At 43.5% G+C, this 21,640-nt stretch overlaps 2 protein-coding genes across 13 annotated transcripts in view; both read right to left on the bottom strand.

Annotated features, from left to right (window-relative positions):
* The window catches only part of LOC124133838 (plasma membrane calcium-transporting ATPase 2-like), a 189,212-nt gene that overhangs the window by 79,545 nt on the left and 88,027 nt on the right, over nucleotides 1–21,640 (bottom strand). For 11 of the 12 annotated variants that reach the window (XM_048397017.1, XM_048397020.1, XM_048397021.1 and 8 more), the window contains 2 exons: nucleotides 7,262–7,461; nucleotides 179–376 (listed from right to left, as the gene is read on the bottom strand). In XM_048397017.1, the coding sequence (XP_048252974.1) occupies nucleotides 179–376; nucleotides 7,262–7,433 (370 nt within the window). In that variant the 5' untranslated portion in view covers nucleotides 7,434–7,461. Of the gene's footprint in view, nucleotides 1–178; nucleotides 377–7,261; nucleotides 7,462–12,378; nucleotides 12,399–21,640 lie in introns of those variants that run through there. The other variant, XM_046498408.2, reaches the window with a different exon arrangement.
* On the bottom strand, nucleotides 9,304–10,635 carry LOC124133876 (salivary glue protein Sgs-3-like). Its single transcript, XM_046498461.2, has one exon. The coding sequence runs from the start codon at nucleotides 10,633–10,635 to the stop codon at nucleotides 9,304–9,306; it is 1,332 nt and encodes a 443-aa protein (XP_046354417.2).

Raw genomic sequence — 21,640 nt, 5'->3', positions numbered from 1 at the left:
CAAAAAGAAACCACAACCAACTCTGCATGAAACACTCGAACAAATCTCAGTTTCCAATTGAAATCTCCCCCAACTCGCTGTCAAATGGTTCCTCTACTACAGTGATGGGGAATAATGAGCTTGTCCCTTCGTTTGATGCAGAGTTGACTGTAGGTGACCAAAAGAAAAGAGTACTTACGCAAAGCTGGATCTTTTGGTGGCTTATAAAAAGATAATCCTAATGAAATTATTGCAGCTACAATCAAGATAATGAGGGTGACGTCCTGTAGAGCTTCCCACACCAGGCGCAGGAACGATTTAGGAGCCTTGGGAGGTATAATATTGGATCCAAATATTTTTCTTCTATGTTCTAAGTCTATAGGATTTCCCGACAATCCTGCAATGAAAAACAAGAAAGATGTTAGGACATTTAAAAAAGACATTCATCATGTCTGAAAAGAAACTTCATGGACAAGATTGTTACACAAAACACACCTAGCGGAATTCCATCTAAATACTATCACCACGGACAAGCATCATGGATTCAAGGCTCTAATCTCAGCAGGCTCAGATTCACGTGCCTGGGTTGTATACTCCCCAGGGAGCTGAGAATGATTCTTAAGTGCACAATGATCCAGTGACTGGGGTAATAATAGCGCTTTGAGCATGCCCCTGAGAGGTGTGGAGTGAGTGAGTGAGTGAGTTGGGTTTAACGCCGCTTTTAACAATATTCCAGTTATATCGCGGCGTGTCAGCTTAATGTGGGAGGAAAGCCCGAAGTGATGCAGGTCTCGGACGTTTACCACTTCGGTGAAACCCACGAGCACGGGTATGGTGCTGACAAACCTAGAAACATAATCGAGGCGAACCGGGATTCGAACCCACAATCATAGGTTTCTGGCGTGCCCAAGGGACGCAACTCTGCACAGCTAATCGCTGCGCCTTAGACGACTGGGCCACCGTGCCCCCTGAGAGGTGGGGAAATACACGCAAAATAAATAGCCTATTATTATAAACATGGCAATAACCCATCTACATGACAACAGCCTGTAAAAAGAAGAAGAAGAAAAAAAAAAATCGAGTCTGGACCAGACAATCCAGAGATTGATATTTTGGGCAACATCCCACGCTGTTGGCGTGCGATGCAACGCTATCAACCAATTCACAAGCCTCATCCTTTAAGTCACTTCTTATAGGCTGCTGGGGACCCATTCTAACCCAGAACCTCCACAAGGGATATCAAGTCCAATGACAAGATTGAAGTACTATTACAGCTAAACTGCTAAGGATCCCCATCAGGTAGGGTTGGGGAGGAGTTTTTAGTTCTGGATGAGTGAGTGAGTGTGTGAGTGAATTAGATGACTTTGGTAAGTAGTTCAGTTTTACCTCAGGGTCTCACTACAAAGTGTGTGAGGTGAGGTGAGGTGAGGTGAGGTGAGGTGAAATTGTGTGCATCAATTCATGCCTAGGTGAGGTGAGGTGAAATTGGGTTTAACGTCGCGTCCAAGATTATTGCACTTATATAGCGACGTGCATGCATATGTGTGCTTGTACTAGTCCGGACTGATGCCGATTTATAGTGCTTGCACACTGAGATACCATGCCGCAGTTTAACATGAATACCCCACTCAGACACAGTATACTGACTCCGAGCCGACTAGTCCTTGCTTTAACCCTTTAACCCGAGTAACAACAAGTACCATCTTTTAACGTCTTTTTGTATGGCGCGGCCGGGGATCGAGGGATGTGAGGAAAGACAAAAGATGCATGTCCAGGACATTATCCATTGATCAGCAGATCCTGGTAAGGATAAGGGAAGCAATGTTGCAATGTACATTTGGACACTTAAACTAGAAGTATTCAGGCCTACGTAGAGCCTGTACACACCACCTCGTGACAGCAACCCGCTAGCTCAGCCACATCCCAGCTTAGCTAGCTTGTTTGTTGTTTAATGCCACACTCATCAATATTCTAGCTATATGACGGTAGTCTGTAAATAACTGAGTCTGGGCCTGACAAGCCAGTGATTGATATCATGAGCATCAATCATACCAACTGGGATAAATCATTTACGGACCAAGACAACACGATCACGTCACTGGCCTCTTACGACAAGCAATCAGCTAAGCGTAACAGCTAGCTGTCACCTTACTACAAAACAACGGTTTGTTTCAGATTGGTTCAAATTCAAGGAAAAAATGTAGTGAAGATTTCAAAATTTGACATGACAAAAATTGTGTCCCATCAAATATTGATCAAATCCTGAAAATATCCATTTTCCATTTTCTTTTGCCAATAAACCACTGGCTCATACAAATTTTGTAAACACAAAATACCACCTTTTAAAGGACTAAAAAAAGCCATGATGACACTTTCCAAAGGGTAAACCATGAGCTGAATGTGTTTTCAACCAGGGCCCCACTCCATAAAGTGATCTTAGCGCTAAGTCGATCGTAACTCCTATTCTTTAACACTGACTTACGACAATCGTAGCGCTAAGATCGCTTTGTGGAACAGGGCCCTGGTTCATAAGCACATTCTTATTTTATTTTATTTCACATTCAGAATACCCACAAAAATACCCAACAAAAAGTCCACACAGCAGTTCTTCAATATTATTTATCGATCACATTACACACATAGTTTTAATATATTTGTCGAACAGCAGACTTAGGTAATTTGAGGGCCTTTCAAGGCATATTCAAGATCAAGGACATTTCAAGGCCAAGTTGCCAAATTCGAGGCCATTCAACCTGTTTGAACTTTGTATATACCGATACATTCTGCAGCCATGGCGGAACCCTATCCTCCTATCAGTTTCATAACAGCCATCACTGCCACCCTGCCAACTTTACCTGGTGTTAATTAAAGGGCATTAGAGAGTGCTGGCGTACACCTAGACTTGCACAAGTCTCTAAGGCAATAATTATTTGTTTAAATCCTAATTTCTAGATATTGAAAATAATAAGAACAAGTTGTCCCTGTAAGAGACTGGAGTCCTTTGTACTGTCCACATATCTAGACTTGCCTATTAGGATAGACTTACTACACATCCATGGACTTATCTTTCAGTCCAGCCTTGGAGCGAGGCTAGTTTACACTCAGTGGACCGGTAACTGGCTCAAGAGAGGCTGATATTATCTGTTCTTTTTTTAGCAGTATGTAATACCTAACTGTAGAGTATTGTATATGTTAATTATACACCACTGGTGATAAACTGGGATAAATTATTCACCTATGTGCACCATCAAAATAACCAATGGTGAAATATACCATCGGAAGTCAATCAGGACCACGTAAAGTGAACGAGTCGCCTCAAGACATCTATGTCCTGGCACGTCAATGGCTTCATGATTGATAGGTTTTTCTAAAGAAAACTTTGCTATTATATATACAGAGAAAGGTAGGGAATATCTGAAACGAAACATATGCAGGGATAGAAACTAACATATTTAGTCCACTAGTCCTTATAATGATAACATATAGCAAAACCCTTAAAAATGGCAAATTTTCACTAGTCCTTATGATACCTTTACTATTGGGCAGTTTGGCAAGGACTACAGGACTAGTGCCAATTTCTAACGCTGATATGTTAGTTGTTATGAGAATCCCATTATGACATACTGAATACAAAAACTTAGGAATCATGCATACTTTTGGGGATTTATTTTTAATGAAATTGAGTGCTTAAACTTAACCACACAAAAATATCCTTGAAAATATTATTTTTTTAAATTCAGTATATAAGAATATCACCCCTGTGTCTTTGATATAAAATATATCAACACAAATTGGTAATAACTTAAACCTTCGAGATCTGCCAAGGTTCTACTCATCATCCAAAATTCATCATCCAGCAGCTAATCAGTCTCAGAGGAGTGAGCAATATTCCAGCAATATCACGGCGGGGGACACCAGAAATGGGCTTCACACATTGTACCCATGTCGGGAATCGAACCCGGGTCTTCGGCGTGACGAGCGAACGCTTTAACCACTAGGCTATCCGACCGCCCTAGCCTCAGAGGAAGAGAGAATAGTGATGTCATTTGATTGTCATGTCATGGTATCCAATCATATCACAATGGTCTATGAGCCTTCAACTCAAATAGGACCGTTCTGGTTATGCTATCAGCAGGGGCCATGGGTGGCCCAGTGGTGTAAGTTGTACAACTTGCAATGTGCCAGGATCTGTTTGATCATGGGTTTGAATCTTGAGTTGGCCTGATTGTGATGGTTGCATGGTTTGTCAGCACCATACCCATGCTGAAAGTTTACACTTATGCAGTGTCTGAAACAAGCTTTACTCCCAACAAAACAGGGCTAGCTACTCATAAATGTAACTAGTGCATAATAAAATACATGCTGGAGTAGGTATCAATTATCATTTTTCTCATAAGTCCTTTACTCTATGCTTTTGACTTTTACAGGTTCATAATCCAAAAGATAGCTCTTGCTCTCAGGCGAGTCACACATCAATGTCAGATTCAAAAATTTCTTTTCATCAATGAAATTTCACCTGGCCCGACAAATATGTTGCCAGCCATTGGATAGCAGGCAAGCAGCTATTTCTGACACTGCACTAAACTGGTAAACCCATGGCTGCATCACTTTGAGCTTTCCTCCCACATTAATCTCACATGCTATTACAGTACCACTTTAAACCAAACTTACTCTAAGATCAGCAACAAAAACTATACTATTAATTAGGGTTAGACTTGAGTAAAACTTGCCTGCCTCCCATGTTTCTTTCAAAATGTCCTATCCATCAATCACAGTCTTAGATCGGCGTATTTCAAACAGAACGGTCCCTGTGATATGAACACAGTCCAATCTAAATCTATCCGAAATAACAAGCAGTTTCCTTAAATCCATTATCAAACATATTACGACCATTAGATATTTGCAAGCATATAATTTTTATCTCTTTCCTGAATCCTGAGATTGTTTTCATGGAACCAAAACAAGAAAACCGTGTCATTATCACATCAACCTGACTGTACTTTGAAGACGAAATTAGACTTCAAAAACTACGTAAATGGAGGGGTAACCTTCATTACATTTTATATGAATGTGTCGACACGCACACAAATAATCCAGAGTGATCGCTCATCTCACTACAGAACAGGCCATGTTAAGATAGATCCCAAACTCTGATCTTTGGCTTCAAATGGATTATCCAGACCTTCAACTCAATTCTCGGAAATGGCAGAGGTCACTGGGCATCAACAAGAAACAGTTTTAGTAGAATATCGATCGGAAGGCTAGAAGACAGAAAGTCAGCCTATGAGCTTGGCGGCCAGGTCAGCATGTGAACCTGCTGGCACACCGATTTTGCTGATCAGCTACGCTCGGAACTTCAAGAGGAATAAAGACTGGTTGATAATGACAAAAAGTGCATCGGGAGTATTGATCTGGCAGATGAGAAGAGCTTGCATAGTTTGTTTAGCGCCAGGTGAGAGCCTCACTCCCAGCAGACCTCTGCTAAGTACGGATCTCGCCTCCCCATCACTGTCACAATAGACCTACAACTCTTTTAATGGACATACAACAGGCCATGTGACAGAGGAGCGCTATTTTCAGCCGACAACAAAAGAAGATAAATATACGTTCTTCGCGACTGGCGGCAATCTCTGCGTGTAAGCTGGTCCTGGGAGTGTGGATATTTCAGGTGACAACCTGTGACGGAGACATTCCGTATCGATTGGGAAATGCTTACATATGCTGTACTAGGAAACACCCTGACACCTACCAAACACGTCTTGGATTGTGCCGGTCACATTCTGATTAAACTGACATTAACACATATATTTTGACTCAAGCAACTCTTCCACACCAAACTGCCCCCACTATTGCCTAATCAAGTTAACTGACATTTGCCGATATATTCTAATTCTTATCGCACAGCTCTGATACTTTTCACACCAAACATGAGACTGCCCCTGCCATATTCTAATCAAGTTAACATTCATCACAGCGATGATATTTATTCAGGATATTTTGCTAAGCATCAAAGGAGTATTTTCCTTCACACATGTTTAAGCTACCATTTAACAAGACAGAGTGACAGAGCTTGTTTGCAAGCTAAGTTCTCAATAAAAAGATTCAGTAGAATCAAACTGAACAAACAATAATCAAAGATGGAAAGGATTAACTTCTTAGTTCAACATCCAAGAGAGAATTGTCTACCATGAGAAGAGCTCTAAGACACATATCTTCTGAGTGGCATTTGGGCGGTCGGGTAGCCTAGTGGTTAAAGCGTTAGCTCGTCATGCCCCAGACCCGGGTTCAATTTCCCACATGGGTACAATGTGTGAAGCCCATTTCTGGTGTCCCCAAACTCACTCACTCTGAGTGCCATTAAGAGAGAATGAGTGAGTTACGTTTTACGCTGCTTTTAGCAATATTCCAGCAATATCACGGGGTGGACACCAGAAAAGGGCTTCACACATTTTACCCATGTTGGGAATCGAACCTGGGTCTTCGATGTGACGAGCAAACGCTTTAACCACTAGGCTACCCAACCGCCCTGAGTGGCATTAGGGAGTTTGTGTGATGAACAAGGACAATCTCTTCTGGATCAACAGCCAAAGTGACTTGTTTGATGAAGGTGTTAGATTGTACTCCGAAACATCGCCTCAGCTGTAAGAGTGAGTGAGTGAGTGAGTGAGTGAGTGAGTGAGTGAGTGAGTGAGTGAGTGAGTGAGTGAGTGAGTGAGTGAGTGAGTGAGTTTGGTTTAATGCCTTATCTCAATTTTTTCAAAGTTTTTTGGACCAGGTTTGTTCGTTCCTGTTCGTTCACCTGAACTCACTGAAGGAATACTGTGTGTTTTTTTTAGCATAACACGAGATAAATCTTTTTGTAAACTACGAATCATAAGAACTACTATATTCTAATCTTTTTTCAAACTCTGAAACGTGCAGCATAGACCATGTTAGGTAGGCAGAGGAAGCATGTACTGTTGTGTTGGTCATCTACCCCCTACAACTCCACTTCGACTAAACCGCAGATCGTCCATAACTCTCATCAATTATTTGGACCCCCAAGGTACCGTTGTAGCGAGGGATCACTGTACATGATAAATCACTGCGTTCTTTGAACCATATTAACAACCCTCACATGACCATCAAATCTCAAGGTCATCTAAATCATGTGAAGAGCCCTCGTCAACGTAGTGAGTGAATGTTGTTTTACGCCTAAGTCAGCAGTATTCCAGCTATACCACGGCAGCACCCTAATCAAAATGATTATTCAAAAGCAACACACATCACTGATTCTGTTTACCTTCATTTGGAGACGTATAGAGCTTTCTACACATTTCTGTAACTCCATTGTACTTTGTAAGCATGAGCTCGTATCCCTCTGCTCCGCGATGTTCCATCAACTCACGGAGTTCCTTTAGGGATAGGCCATACTCGGCCGGGCGGCCATCTATAGTATCAGCCGGCGCCGCCATTCTGCCTCACCACTCTACCTCACAATACCTGAAACGAAACACCACACATTAATCAGTAAGTCATATTGCCTTGATAAGCATATTTATGCTGTTCCAGTTAATGAACATTCAGGTCATCTCTGGGCTACTTCCATGAAGCACGTGCGACTGTAATAAACAAAAACTGATGAATATTCATGTGGCAGTGCAATATTTCAGCCACCTGGGGGGGGGGGGGGGGGGGGGGGAAAGAGAGAGAGAGAGGAGGACAACCCTTTAAGGACAAATATGGGGGGGGAGGGGATTGAGAGAGAGCGAGAGAGAGAGAGAGAGGGAGAGAGAGAGAGGGAGAGAGAGAGAGGGAGAGAGAGAGAGAGAGGGAGAGAGAGAGAGAGAGAGAGAGAGAGAGAGAGAGAGAGAGAGAGGGAGAGAGAGAGAGAGAGGGAGAGAGAGAGAGAGAGAGAGAGAGAGAGAGGAGGACAACCCTGTAAGGACAAATATGGGGGGGCAGGGGGGGAATGGAGATACCCTGTAAGGACAAATACATTGGTAGGGATGGGTATTGGAGGCTGTAATGCGATACCTATCACGATATATTGTGATAAGTATGAATTCAGAAGCAATCTGATACATTGAGGAACAAAACAGGATGCTGGTACAACAAAATGTTTACTCGGTCAATAAATACGCAGCCATCTTGGGCCCTGGACGCATGCTGCGTCACAGCGATGGCAATTGACAAGGATATAACATTAAACACATGATAAAAATCGCTATTTATAATCACCCGATATATTGAGAATGAAAAAATGATATTGTGATACGCATCGTGCAAAGAATGAACCTCAATTTACCGATAAACCGGTAATAAAGCACCCCCTTATACATGGGGGACTAAATAATTTCACCTGATTTTATGTGAAATACTTTGAACTTCATGTATCGGAAGAAGTGTCAGTGAAAAAGTGAGTGACATTTATTTCACGCCGTATTATGATTTAAACATAAACATTCAGTGAGAAAAAAATATCAACAAGACTGTTTGACAAGAGGGATGACTACAACAATCATCATGACTTCAGTGAATCTTTCTAAAAGTTTGATGGACATGTGGAGGACATTTCCAAATTTGACGCATCAGTGACAAAAATGTCCGATGCAAGTCCCTATTTTGACTTGTATTCTATGTTCCTGTGTTTCTTCAGGTGAACAACTGACTTGCCTTTGCATGTGTTTGTCATGGTGCCACCGGTGGTGCAGGATACGCTCACCCTTTCTGAACACCTGGTGTCATCACTATTTGATAGTGATTTCTAAAGACATGCTCTTCATACAGTCGGAATCGTACAATCAACTTTCTTTTTATGAATTAAGCAATGAATACTGTCACTTTTATTGAACAGTAGATCAGAAATATCATGGCGTGTCTGCTAATGAGGAAGGAAATCCCAAAATATACACGTCTACGGCTATGATGAATACATAACCTGTCTGGTGACAAAATAGCAAAATAAAACCATCAGGTTCTGAGATGTGTTCAAGAATGTTTCAGGACTATTTCTGGCAATTTTCGTTATAAATAAACATTCACAAAATATAGAGAGGATCTCTATTTTTGTTTCTTGCAGATCCAAACCAGTAAAAGATCAACAGCTAGGGTCACACAGTTCTTTGTTCTCCTTCCCATGGGAGAAGTCCACCGGTGTTACGCAAGAAGTCTAGACTGTCAACACCAGCTGCAGCATCAAAACATACATCATGATCCTGGTCGGAAGTACGTCAAATTGTGCCCCGCCCTCTTGATGTATGTCCAGTGAGTCAAACCCACATGTGGCCTGACTCACATTAGGAGCACGTGAATGTTGTTTTACGCCAGTCTACAATATTCAAGCTATATTACAATGGCCTGTATTTTTTCAAACATACGATGACACCAAGTCTGACCATCAGATTCATTAAGTCTCTTACGAGCGGCACAGGTTGCTGGCGTGGGTGAAGTGGTGTTGGGTGAGGTGGTGTTGGCCGTGGTTTTGGCCGTGGTGGTGTGGGGTGAAGTGGCGTGGGGTGAGGTGGTGTTGGGTGAGGTGGTGTTGGCCGTGGTTTTGGCCGAGGTGGTGTGGGGTGAAGTGGCGTGGGGTGAAGTGGTGTTGGGTGAGGTGGTGTTGGCCGTGGTTTTGGCCGTGGTGGTGTGGGGTGAAGTGGCGTGGGGTGAGGTGGTGTTGGGTGAGGTGGTGTTGGCCGTGGTTTTGGCCGAGGTGGTGTGGGGTGAAGTGGCGTGGGGTGAAGTGGTGTTGGGTGAGGTGGTGTTGGCCGTGGTTTTGGCCGTGGTGGTGTGGGGTGAAGTGGCGTGGGGTGAGGTGGTGTTGGGTGAGGTGGTGTTGGCCGTGGTTTTGGCCGAGGTGGTGTGGGGTGAAGTGGCGTGGGGTGAAGTGGTGTTGGGTGAGGTGGTGTTGGCCGTGGTTTTGGCCGTGGTGGTGTGGGGTGAAGTGGCGTGGGGTGAGGTGGTGTTGGGTGAGGTGGTGTTGGCCGTGATTTTGGCCGAGGTGGTGTGGGGTGAAGTGGCGTGGGGTGAAGTGGTGTTGGGTGAGGTGGTGTTGGCCGTGGTTTTGGCCGTGGTGGTGTGGGGTGAAGTGGTGTGGGGTGAGGTGGTGTTGGGTGAGGTGGTGTTGGCCGTGGTTTTGGCCGAGGTGGTGTGGGGTGAAGTGGCGTGGGGTGAAGTGGTGTTGGGTGAGGTGGTGTTGGCCGTGGTTTTGGCCGAGGTGGTGTGGGGTGAAGTGGCGTGGGGTGAGGTGGTGTGGGGTGAAATGCTGAATGCTGAGGTGGCATTGGGTGAGGTGGTGTGGGGTGAGGTAGTGTTGGCCAATGTGGTGTGGGGTGAGGGGGCGTGGGGTGAGGTGGTGTTGGCCGATGTGGTGTGGGGTGAGGGGGCGTGGGGTGAGGTTGTATTGGCTGAGGTTGTATTGGCTGAGGTGGTGTGGGGTGAGGTGGTGTGGGGTGAGGTAGTGTTGGCCGAGGTGGCCTTGGGTGAGGTGGTGTGGGGTGAGGTGGTGTCAGGTGAGGTAGTGTTGGCCGATGTGGTGTGGGGTGAGGGGGCATGGTGTGAGGTGGTGTTGGCCGAGGTGGCGTGGGGTGAGGTGGCGTGGGGTGAGGTGGCTTGGGGTGAGGTGGCATGGGGTGAGGTGGTGTACACCGTGGTGGTGGGGACCGAAGTGGTGTACACCATGGTAGTGGGGGCCGAGGTGGTGTGGGGTGAGGTGGCGTGGGGTGAGGTGGTGTACACCGTGGTGGTGGGGGCCGAGCTGGTATGGGGTGAGGTGGCGTGGGGTGAGGTGGTGTGGGGTGAGGTGGTGTGGGGTGAGGTGGTGTGGGGTGAGCTGGTGTGGGGTGAGGTGGCGTGGGGTGAGGTGGTGTGGGGTGAGGTGGTGTGGGGTGAGGTGGCGTGGGGTGAGGTGGTGTCACCATAGTGTTGGGGGCCAAGCTGGTGTGGGGTGAGGTTGGGTTTCACATCTGGAATGTATGTTCTCTTGATAGACACATCAGGCAACTGAATTTCTTAAAGGTCTACAAAAGCGGAAAGATAGAAACATTAGCTGATAAGGACTTCATTACAACTATTAAGTCGCTTGTTAACATAATGGAATACTCATTACACTCAATCTCCAGTACTTCAAATACATTTCTGTTTGTCATTATTACCAAATAACTCAAGTAGTCCGTGATTTTATACTTCCCCATTTAGAGGCATACTACAATTACTGACGATGACAGCTGAAATTACGTCATCTGTATCACTTAGGGAACCTGCCGAAACAAATTAGGATTACATCACTCATTGATGCAATGAGTTTGTGAGTACATTGTTCAACATTGTTCAACATTGTTCTTAGCAGTATTCAATCTTATATAGCAGGGTTTTAAAATGACAAGCACTTACTCCAACCACAAGGCTACTGCCAAAATCTACCTATGTACAATGTAACCAAACCAGAACACAAAATATTAAAGTTGGTTATTTCTTGTATTATAATAAATAGTCCATACAGAGTTCCAGTCACCAAATTTAAGGGTTTTTTTAGGCAGCGTCCGGATTTTCAGGGCAAAAATAATCACTAAAAGAATCATAAAGGGAAACTGTCAACAGTTACGTGGACACAATAACTCCTTTCAAATGTAACAAGATTACTTTGTTTGTTGTTTAACACCGCGATCAGCAATATTCCAGCTATATGACGGCGGTCTGGAAATAATCGAGTCTGGACCAGACAATCCAGTGATTGACATCATGAGCATTGATCCATCCATCAACCAAATCAGTGAGTCCGACCAGCTGATCCCATGAGTCGCCTCTTACGACAAGCATAGTCGCCTTCGGCAAGCATGGGTTGCTGAAGACCTATTCTAACCCGGATCTTCACGGGTCTCAAATGTTTAATGTACCAACAGATGTGATGTGGTTCTCCTGTGTGTTGATGTGTGGAACTAGCTGGTGTGAATTACCATGATCCTGATGTCGCCTCTCAAGGCAAGCATGGGTTAGCATATAACAAATACTAACATTACACACCTAATAAGACAAATGATACTTCTCTGAAACCCAGTCCGATAAAAAAAAAAATACATCAATAAATTTAGTCAATAGAGCACAATGATTTGAAGCGACATGAGATCAAATCTGTCCTACATAATATCAGTATTTCAACATTCACCAAACAGATGAGCCACATCAATTATGGTACAATTTTCTATGAGATCAGAGAATTAATAATACCTTATTGTCAAACAGGCACTCTACATCTTCTTTAATGTTTGGAAATACAAACCGTGAAGACTTCGATTCGAGAGTATTAGAAGTATATATCCCATCACTTATCGTAAATCAGTTTCCCTTTAGATGGGAACTGATCACGCACACAGCTGCCCCTACACAATACCGATCACATCTGAAAACAGACACATCCATACTTACCCCGAATGAACTCCAATACCAATGAAAAAGCCACAGTGGTCAAACAAATCCATGGGAGATCACAACAGTTTGTTGGAGACAGATACCATAGCGACCACACCTCAACAAACACTCCAGCAAGATATGAAAGTCGCTTATCTGCTATGCGTCTTCATTCAACCACCCACATCCTTCCTCTGATCAGCTCAATGACAAACTACACTCCACTTTAATTGGTGCAAATTCAAACACTTCCACTTGTTTATCGGGGCAGGAGGTAACACCATTATAAACATATCAGTAAGGATCTAGCCCTCATCAGTCCAAGTCATATGCGATGATGTCAGGGTTATTAATCACGAAGCTGCCATGCACTGTCTCCTAAGCTCCTTCCTTGCCTCGAGCAAGGGAATGACGACTCGTCTAGCACCCATATGAGGAAAGTGGGCAGTATTCATGACATCTATGTCCCATATCCTCAGGCAGTCCATCCTTGAAATGACAATTGTGATACCGTATTTTCTTGAGTATAGTGCGCACCCATGTATAATGCGCACCCCCCTCTAGCGGATTCAATATTTTTGAAAAAAAATAATCTGAATACCAAGTACAGAAAAATTACAATTACACCGTACCCCTTTAGCGAAGTCCGGCTAACGAACGGGTGATGAGAAACTTGGTCAGTACAAATTTGAAATTTGAGATAAAAAATCACCAAACATGTTGATTTACTGTTTAAATTGTTTTTTTTTGTTCTGCTACGCATTGTTTTATATCCAGGGATTAAGATTATCTTGTGTATTTTCTCATTGCACACACGTTTTCTTGGAATCTACCAGTCAAGATACGCCCAGTGATATAACTTTACAGGATTTTAATGCAAGGATCGGCAAAAAATGTATCTGAAACTATTTTTTTATCAGGAATAATATATTACTTTTTAACCTGTTTTTTTTGCAATCAAATGAACACGCCTGCATCAAAAGCCTTTATTCTGAATAAAACTGTTAATTTATCTTCATGTCAAACATGCTATCACTGATGGATCTGTTCACATCAAAACACCTGGCTGAACAATATGATTTAACCTGATTATGTCACGAGATACATCTTGAAAGCCGTAATCTCCATGGACTAGTTTTTCTGCAGAAGGCCATTCTATCCAGAACAAGAAGATTTAATAATCATGTTTTCGTCTTGGTTATGTTTTTCAAAGCATTTCTCCAATACAATTACCTACTCCAAGACTATTCATTGTTTGCTGCCTATAAAACAATGTAGCAATCAGAAACTGTCAATAATTACATACATTTTTTAAGCAAACTCCCCTAACAAGCGGAAATCATTACAAATGGCAGCTAGGAACTGCTCAGAATCTTACAATCGTGTTAAGGTGAGGTGAGGTGAAATGGGGTGTCCAAGATTATTGCACTTATATAGCGATGTGCATGCACGTGTGTGTGTGTGTGTGTGTGTGTGTGTGTTGCTGCTTGTACTAGTCCGGACTGATGCCGATTTATAGTGCTAGCTCACTGAGATACCATGCGGCAGTTTAACATGAATACCCCACTCAGACACAGTATACTGACTCCGAGCCGACCAGTCCTTGTTTCAGCCCCTTCATGGCGAGCGCCAGACAGGGTAACAACAAGTACCATCTTTTAACGTCTTTTGGTATGACGCGGCTGGGGATCCGGGCGGACGCTCTACCATTAGACCATGGAGGCGGTCCAATCGTGTTAAGACAATCTGAGGCTAATATATGACAAGGTTCTGGGAATTGGAGTGCACAATTCTTCAACATGTGGACAATCATCATTAAACCATGTCATAATCACCAGATGGGCGAAGGCCAAATCAATCCACCTTTACATCCAGAAAGTGTGGAGCGGGAAAGTATGGAGCGGGGAAAGTGTAAGAAGATCCTCCTTGAATTGACTGCCCCCACACATCCCCGATGACCTCACCACCTGGGAGGATTACACATAGCCTGAAGCCATGGCCGATGACAGGCAGCAAGCAGGGCCGTATGTTCGCCAGTCAGCACCTTGGAGAGAAAGGCCTAATGATTCGCTCATGATCAGGTTTGATGTCCGCGGGTGTCAGGTGTAACGATTGATCACCTTGGCCTGATGGCTAGTCTCACTAGCCGTTTATCACTCAGACATGCCACCACCTACGACACTGTCAGCTCTTAGCAAAGCACGGGCTTAATTAAATGCCATCACTGATTTGAATTCATTATTCATAGAAATGAAGCAATAAGTTTGGTCTAGCTCAAAGAATGAAGAAATAACTTCACAAATTCACAAATTAATCTGATTTTTAGACTCTTACAATGAGAGCTTTTTCAATTGCTATCAATCCGTTATTTGAGAACAACTTTTTTATTTCAACTGGGACAAAGTTGACACATGAAATTATCAAAGCAATAGGTTTTTTTAAGATTTCATCACTTTGAACACCAATTCAGCAAGATCGTGCCAAGCAAAAACACATCAGGAAGAAAAAAGGGAAAGAAAAAGAAGTCTTTCAATACTTCACGGAGGCTCTACATAATTATATATTAAACGTAAACTCCAGAGAATAATTAGTTTCAATAATCTGCCACACCCGATTCCATTGGGAGAAAAATATCCTGTGTAATGCCAGCCCATGGTGTCCTGTGTAATGCCAGCCCTTGGTGTCCTGTGTAATGCCAACCCATGGTGTCCTGTGTTATGCCAGCCCATGGTGTCCTGTGTAATGCCAGCCCATGGTGTCCAGTGTAATGCCAGCCCTTGATGTCCTGTGTAATGCCAGCCCATGGTGTCCTGTGTAATGCCAGCCCATGGTGTCCTGTGTAATGTCCTGTGTAATGCCAGCCCTAGGTGTCCTGTGTAATGCCAGCCCTTGATGTCCTGTGTAATGCCAGCCCATGGTGTCCTGTGTAATGCCAGCCCATGGTGTCCTGTGTAATGTCCTGTGTAATGCCAGCCCATAGTGTCCTGTGTAATGCCAGCCCTAGGCGTCCTGTGTAATGCCAGCCCTAGGTGTCCAGTGTAATGCCAGCCCTAGGTGTCCTGTGTAATGCCAGCCCTTGATGTCCTGTGTAATGCCAGCCCTAGGTGTCCTGTGTAATGCCAGCCCTAGGTGTCCTGTGTAATGCCAACCCATGATGTCCTGTGTAATGCCAGCCCTTGGTGTCCTGTGTAATGCCAGCCCTTGATGTCCTGTGTAATGCCAACCCTAGGTGTCCTGTGTAATGCCAGCCCATGGTGTCCTGTGTAATGCCAGCCCATGGTGTCCTGTGTAATGCCAGCCCATAGTGTCCTGTGTAATGCCAGCCCATGGTGTCCTGTGTAATGCCAGCCCTTGGTGTCCTGTGTAATGCCAGCCAATGGTGTCCAGTGTAATGCCAGCCCATAGTGTCCTGTGTAATGCCAGCCCATGGTGTCCTGTGTAATGCCAGCCAATGGTGTCCAGTGTAATGCCAGCCCATGGTGTCCTGTGTAATGCCAGCCCTAGGTGTCCTGTGTAATGCCAGCCCATGGTGTCCTGTGTAATGCCAGCCCATGGTGTCCTGTGTAATGCCAGCCCTAGGTGTCCTGTGTAATGCCAGCCCATGGTGTCCTGTGTAATGCCAGCCCATGGTGTCCTGTAGCCCGCGTCTTCCGACCTTGCTGGAGACTTGACAGCCCCAACTGAGGCTGATGAAGCTACTCAATGGTCCCAGAATCCTCCCGAAACCATCACTCAAGACTTGTGTGCAGCTACTCTGCCCAATCAATACTGGGACCCACTGCTCACCAATCACTTGTCATTTTGCATACTCGGCAATTCACAACTTGCCGTCTCTCTATCTATGAAATGAAAATCTGATTATGTGATTAGAAGCACCAGCCTCCTCCAGGCCTACAGGTATCTCCTGCAATGCTGGACCCATAAATGTCACCAGCTACGTTATTTGCAGAATTATATATGATGCTGGAAGATTTCAGGGCTGTGTTATTTCCAGCGTGGGGACAAAAAACGCTGCGTTGTATGATGTGGATGAGCCAGATGTCTTCAGCGGTGATGACTTCCTCTCACAGAGATGCTCTCGATGTTGATGAAACAGCCAGTGCACCTACATTCTATCACATTATCAAGCATACACTGGGGCTTGTCATCAAGGTACCTGGTTTGCAGGGACAGACACCAGATCTAAATCCACGGCTCAATCCAGAATAGTGATTAATGTTAGAACTAGATTTCTGCTGAAAACAACCTCTCCTTTCCCCACTCCACACCACCCCACAAGACATTCATTAGTCTCGAGATTATTGGCCATGCCTAGCCTTGGTATAGTTGCGTTTTCAGATTAATCTTAAACACCACGTTTACAAACTAGACTTTTACTAGTTTCGAGATTATTGGCCATGCCTAGCCTTGGTATGGTTGCGTTTTCAGATTAATCTTAAACACCACATTTACAAACTAGACTTTTACTAGTCTTGAGATTATTGGCAATGCCTAACCCTGGTTTCTTAAACACCACGTTTACTTACTGCCACAAATGAAATCCACGGACGACCTCCCACCCATGAGAGAGTGCAGTACAACCACCAAGCACTAACATTCCACGTGAATGAAGTTAGTCCTTGGCAGATGTCCCAGTACTGGCTCCAAACAGACGCACATTCCAGAATATCTTGTGCTTATGTCCTCGTTGTATCCTCCACAGTGTACAACATTAACGGCAGAGATACACATACGGTCACCCAAAAACCTTTGTTACCATCACAACATAAGGCAATGATGGTCTGGCATCTGGAGTCTATATGTTTGTGTACATCTTGTTCAGGGCCCTGTTCCACAAGGAGATGAGAGAACTATGACCATCTTACTCCTATGTCTGGGAGTTACGACAGTTGTAGTGCTAAGATCAATTTGTTCAGGGCCCTGTTCCACAAGGAGATGAGAGTACTTTGACCATCTTACTCCTATGTCTGGGAGTTACGACAGTTGTAGTAAATGCCAAAGTATGGAGGACTGTGGGGTAGCCTAGTGGTTAAAGCATTCACTCGTCACGCTGAAGACCCAGGTTCAATTCCTAAGGGACCATGAAAAATGGGTTTCACAAACTGCTCTGATGCTCAAAGCCTGATTCCAGTAGCAATTTAATACAAAAATAAAATAATTTTTAGATTAAGACCTACAAATGAAACCGCACAATATTTAACTAGAATGGATGAAAACTTTTGGCACAAACTGATGAAGGTAGCAGAACCAATTATTCTGTGTAACAAACAACTCGAGCATCAAAACACAAATCATTGGCTTACTGTGGCATGCACCAATCATCCCCCAAAACACCAATCAGTTGCTTAACCATGCACCAATCATTCCCCAAAACACCAATCATTCCCCAAAACACCAATCATTGGCTTACCCATGCACCAATCTTCCCCCAAAACTTAGAAGGAGGTACCCGGAAACTATCTTCTAAATTGCCCTTTTTCTTTAATTCAAAGAATGTTTTTATGCAAATGAAGAAATTGTATTCTTTTACTTATAACTTTATGTGAACAATGTAGTACACTCGGCTGAAATGTCAGAATGTTGCAAAATCACTTAAATATGAACAAATCGTGAGCCTCACCATGCTGCTTCTGATAATGCTGTTTCACAATTAATCTCCGAGATTTCACAACTCTTCCCACTCACCAAGGCTTGGTATATCATGCTGCATCTTCCTGGCTTCACAAAGGTCAAACAGCGAACAAATATCCAAGCACAATTTTATCCTAATAATTATCACGTGACGCCTTCCATGATCAGTGACTGACCAATATTTCAGCATCCGGAACACCAAGCATGGGCTTCACACATTGCACGCATCTGGGAATTGAAGTTAGTCTTAGGTGTGACAAGCCAGTACTTTAACCAGTGGGCTCTCCAACTGACTCCTTTCCATCATCCAAAACATATTACATTGTATTGTTGTATTGTTTGTTGTTTAACGCCGCACTCAGCAATATTCCAGCTATATGACGGTGGTCTGTAAATAATTGAGTCTGGACCACAAAATCCAGTGAATGACATGATGAGCATCAATCCTTGCAATTGGGATACGATGACATACATCAACCAAGTCAGTGAGCCTGACCACCCGATCTCGTTAGTCGCCTCTTACGACATGGATAGTCGCCTCTTACAAGACAAGACAAGACAAGACAAGACAAGACAAGAGACTCTGAACAGTCACAAGTTTATACTCATGAGATGTATGTAGCTTTTAATCTGCCACGATACATTATTTCAGTCCCAGAAGCCATTGCACCGTTACCTCTGGTGGCAATTCCCCGATGAACTCTTTAGGTCATTTATCAACAGTGAGACGACAGGTGGACAACAAGTACATGACGGCCGGGATTGTGGTGGAATGTTGTGTGACTGATCCTGTTTCCCTGTTGTTGTGAAGCCATTCTAAAGAGTGACACAACCGTCTGCCGAAGTGATCTTCATCGTCCTCACAACCTCCCCAGGGAGGATGTCGACCATGAATAAATGATTAAATACCTAAGCACCATGTGCTGACGCTGCTTTTCGGTTAACCACAACAAAACGTACTGGCATGCGAGCTCATTTCCGACCATACATACAATACATGAGAACCTGCCTGGTTACAATCAGGTTTGTTTGTTTATTTGTTTGTTACACTACTCAGCAATATTCAAGCTATATGACAGCAGTCTGTAAATAATCGAGGCTGGACCACACAATCCAGTGATTGACATCATGAGCATTGATCCATGCAATTGGGATATGATGACATGTATCAACCAAGGCAGTGAGCCTGACCAGCCGATCTCGTTAGTCGCCTCTTACGACATGCATAGTCGCCTTTTACAGGAAGCAGGGGTTGCTGAAGACCTATTCTACCTCGGATCTTAATGGGTACAGAATGAGATTGACGGCCATGGCAACAGATCATGTCCTACAGTGGGGGGGAGCATAAACAGCCATAAGCACATAAGCACATAAGCACATACTCTGATGTCCTCAATGGGCACAATGTTAGCAGAGCAGACAGCTTTCATAACCTTCATGCGGCTACCGACAGACGCGAGTCACAACCTTCTTCAGGTGTCTAGCGTATCACATCGGCTTTTCCTATACGCATCTAATCCTCATGCTGACACGTCCATCGCGTCACTCAACCATTAGAACGGACAACACAACTCAAGATGATAAGCCAGCAAATCGCGGTCAGTTAGCGGGAGGGAATGCAAGGTGAGGGAGGCAGCCGTTTGAATATATGAAGCTGCATAATAATTGCACAAAATTGATTGCTGAGTCTCCAATCAATTAAAGTGGCAGCCATTGTGCTATCACCATGGCAACCTGGCAAGTCAGATCGGAGTAATGAGCACCCAGAGGAAGCAGAGCCTGCGGACCTCAATTCGGACCTCAATTCGCTTTCAATCACCCGATATTAAACGATGTCCTTTCCAGCTACGGATTCCTCTGGTTGATGGCTTAATGACAGAATCTCTGAAGGCTATTTTGTTTTGGGAATTTTGAAAACAATGGGCAGCCTTTAGCAGGTAAAATCTATTAGTCCGAGCTGACGGAGTCTCACTGAAGACGGGATGTGGTCGACCCAGCAATCTGGACCAACTTGTCTGCCATCAGTCGGGATACAGATCAAAGCGGAAGAAGCCGACATACTAGCTGCCTTCTACATGAGACTCTAATGTTGGAAAGTCTTTTTTTTGTCTACACGTTCACAGCTGTTGTATTTCCAGCCTTTTCGAGTCAAGTTGAACAGGTACTCTGGCAGCATCACTCATTCATTAAACCATGTCATTTTCTGTGAAAGTCATATCTAATTTGAACTAAATATGCATTGATGCATTATGATGCAAGTCAGCAATTCTATGAAGAATTGGCATATGAAACATAAAATAAAAATTATATCTGCAAAACAGTAAGTCATGCTGGGAGAAATATTTCACTTGAAGAGAAGCTACCAACGAAAGTGAAAATAGATCTTAGGAATTTCATTGAGTTTTGAATCAGTAATAAGATGAAGCTGCTTGAAGTCTGAAGGGCAAGCCATGCTGAAGGGCACCTGTCACAGAGATCAGGTGAATCACCAGCATCCCCTTAGACAGTCTTCAGGAACACAACAGAACTCCTGGTGCTAAATGTGCCGCGTGATGATTTGCAGTGGCCCATGACACGTTTGGCAATACAAGAATACATGTTTTGCAGTACTAGTACATGTGCACTTGTTAGTGATGTTTTATAATACAAGAGAACACGTTTTGCAATACAAGACACATTTTACAGTACTAGTACATGTGCACTTCTTAGTGATGTTTTGTAATGCAAGAGAACACGTTTTGCAATACAAGACACATTTTACAGTACTAGTACATGTGCACTTCTTAGTGATGTTTTATAATAAAAGAGAACACGCTTTGCAATACAAGAAGACACATTTTACAGTACTAGTACATGTGCACTTCTTAGTGATGTTTTGTAATGCAAGAGAACACGTTTTGCAATACAAGACACATTTTACAGTACTAGTACATGTGCACTTCTTAGTGATGTTTTATAATACAAGAGAACACGTTTTGCAATACAAGACACATTTTACAGTACTAGTACATGTGCACTTCTTAGTGATGTTTTGTAATGCAAGAGAACACGTTTTGCAATACAAGACACATTTTACAGTACTAGTACATGTTCACTTCTTAGTGATGTTTTGTAATGCAAGAGGACACGTTTTGCAATACAAGAAGACACATTTTACAGTACTAGTACATGTGCATTGCTAAATGACATGTTTTGTAATGCAAGAGGACACGTTTTGCAATCCAAGAAGACACATTTTACAGTACTAGTACATGTGCATTGCTAAACGACTTGTTTTGTAATGCATGAGGACACGTTTTGAAATATTAGATGAATCATGTGCACTGCTGAATGACGTGATTTTTTTTAATGTAAAATGACATATTTTGCAGTACTAGATGAATCATGTGCAGTTTGAGATGCACAAATACATCAAGAAACAACTTTACTGTGCTGTTAACTCATGCACTTATAATCGCTTAATCAATGGCGAAACTGGAATGTGTATAAAACATGACACTGAAAACAACAGCCTAACAAGCTTGGAAAGCAGGAATTTATGTGGCATTTAGTACTCATGATTATCATGGTAACTCACACGAACTACTTCAACACATCAACACACAGGACAACCACATCACATCTGTTGGTATATTAAACGTTTGAAACC

This window comes from Haliotis rufescens, unplaced genomic scaffold (genome assembly GCF_023055435.1).
Source record: "Haliotis rufescens isolate VD_foot unplaced genomic scaffold, xgHalRufe1.0.p SCAF_16, whole genome shotgun sequence".
Taxonomy (NCBI): domain Eukaryota; kingdom Metazoa; phylum Mollusca; class Gastropoda; order Lepetellida; family Haliotidae; genus Haliotis; species Haliotis rufescens.
The sequence above is the reverse complement of the archived record's forward strand: the minus strand, read 5'-3'. Positions and strand labels throughout refer to the sequence as shown.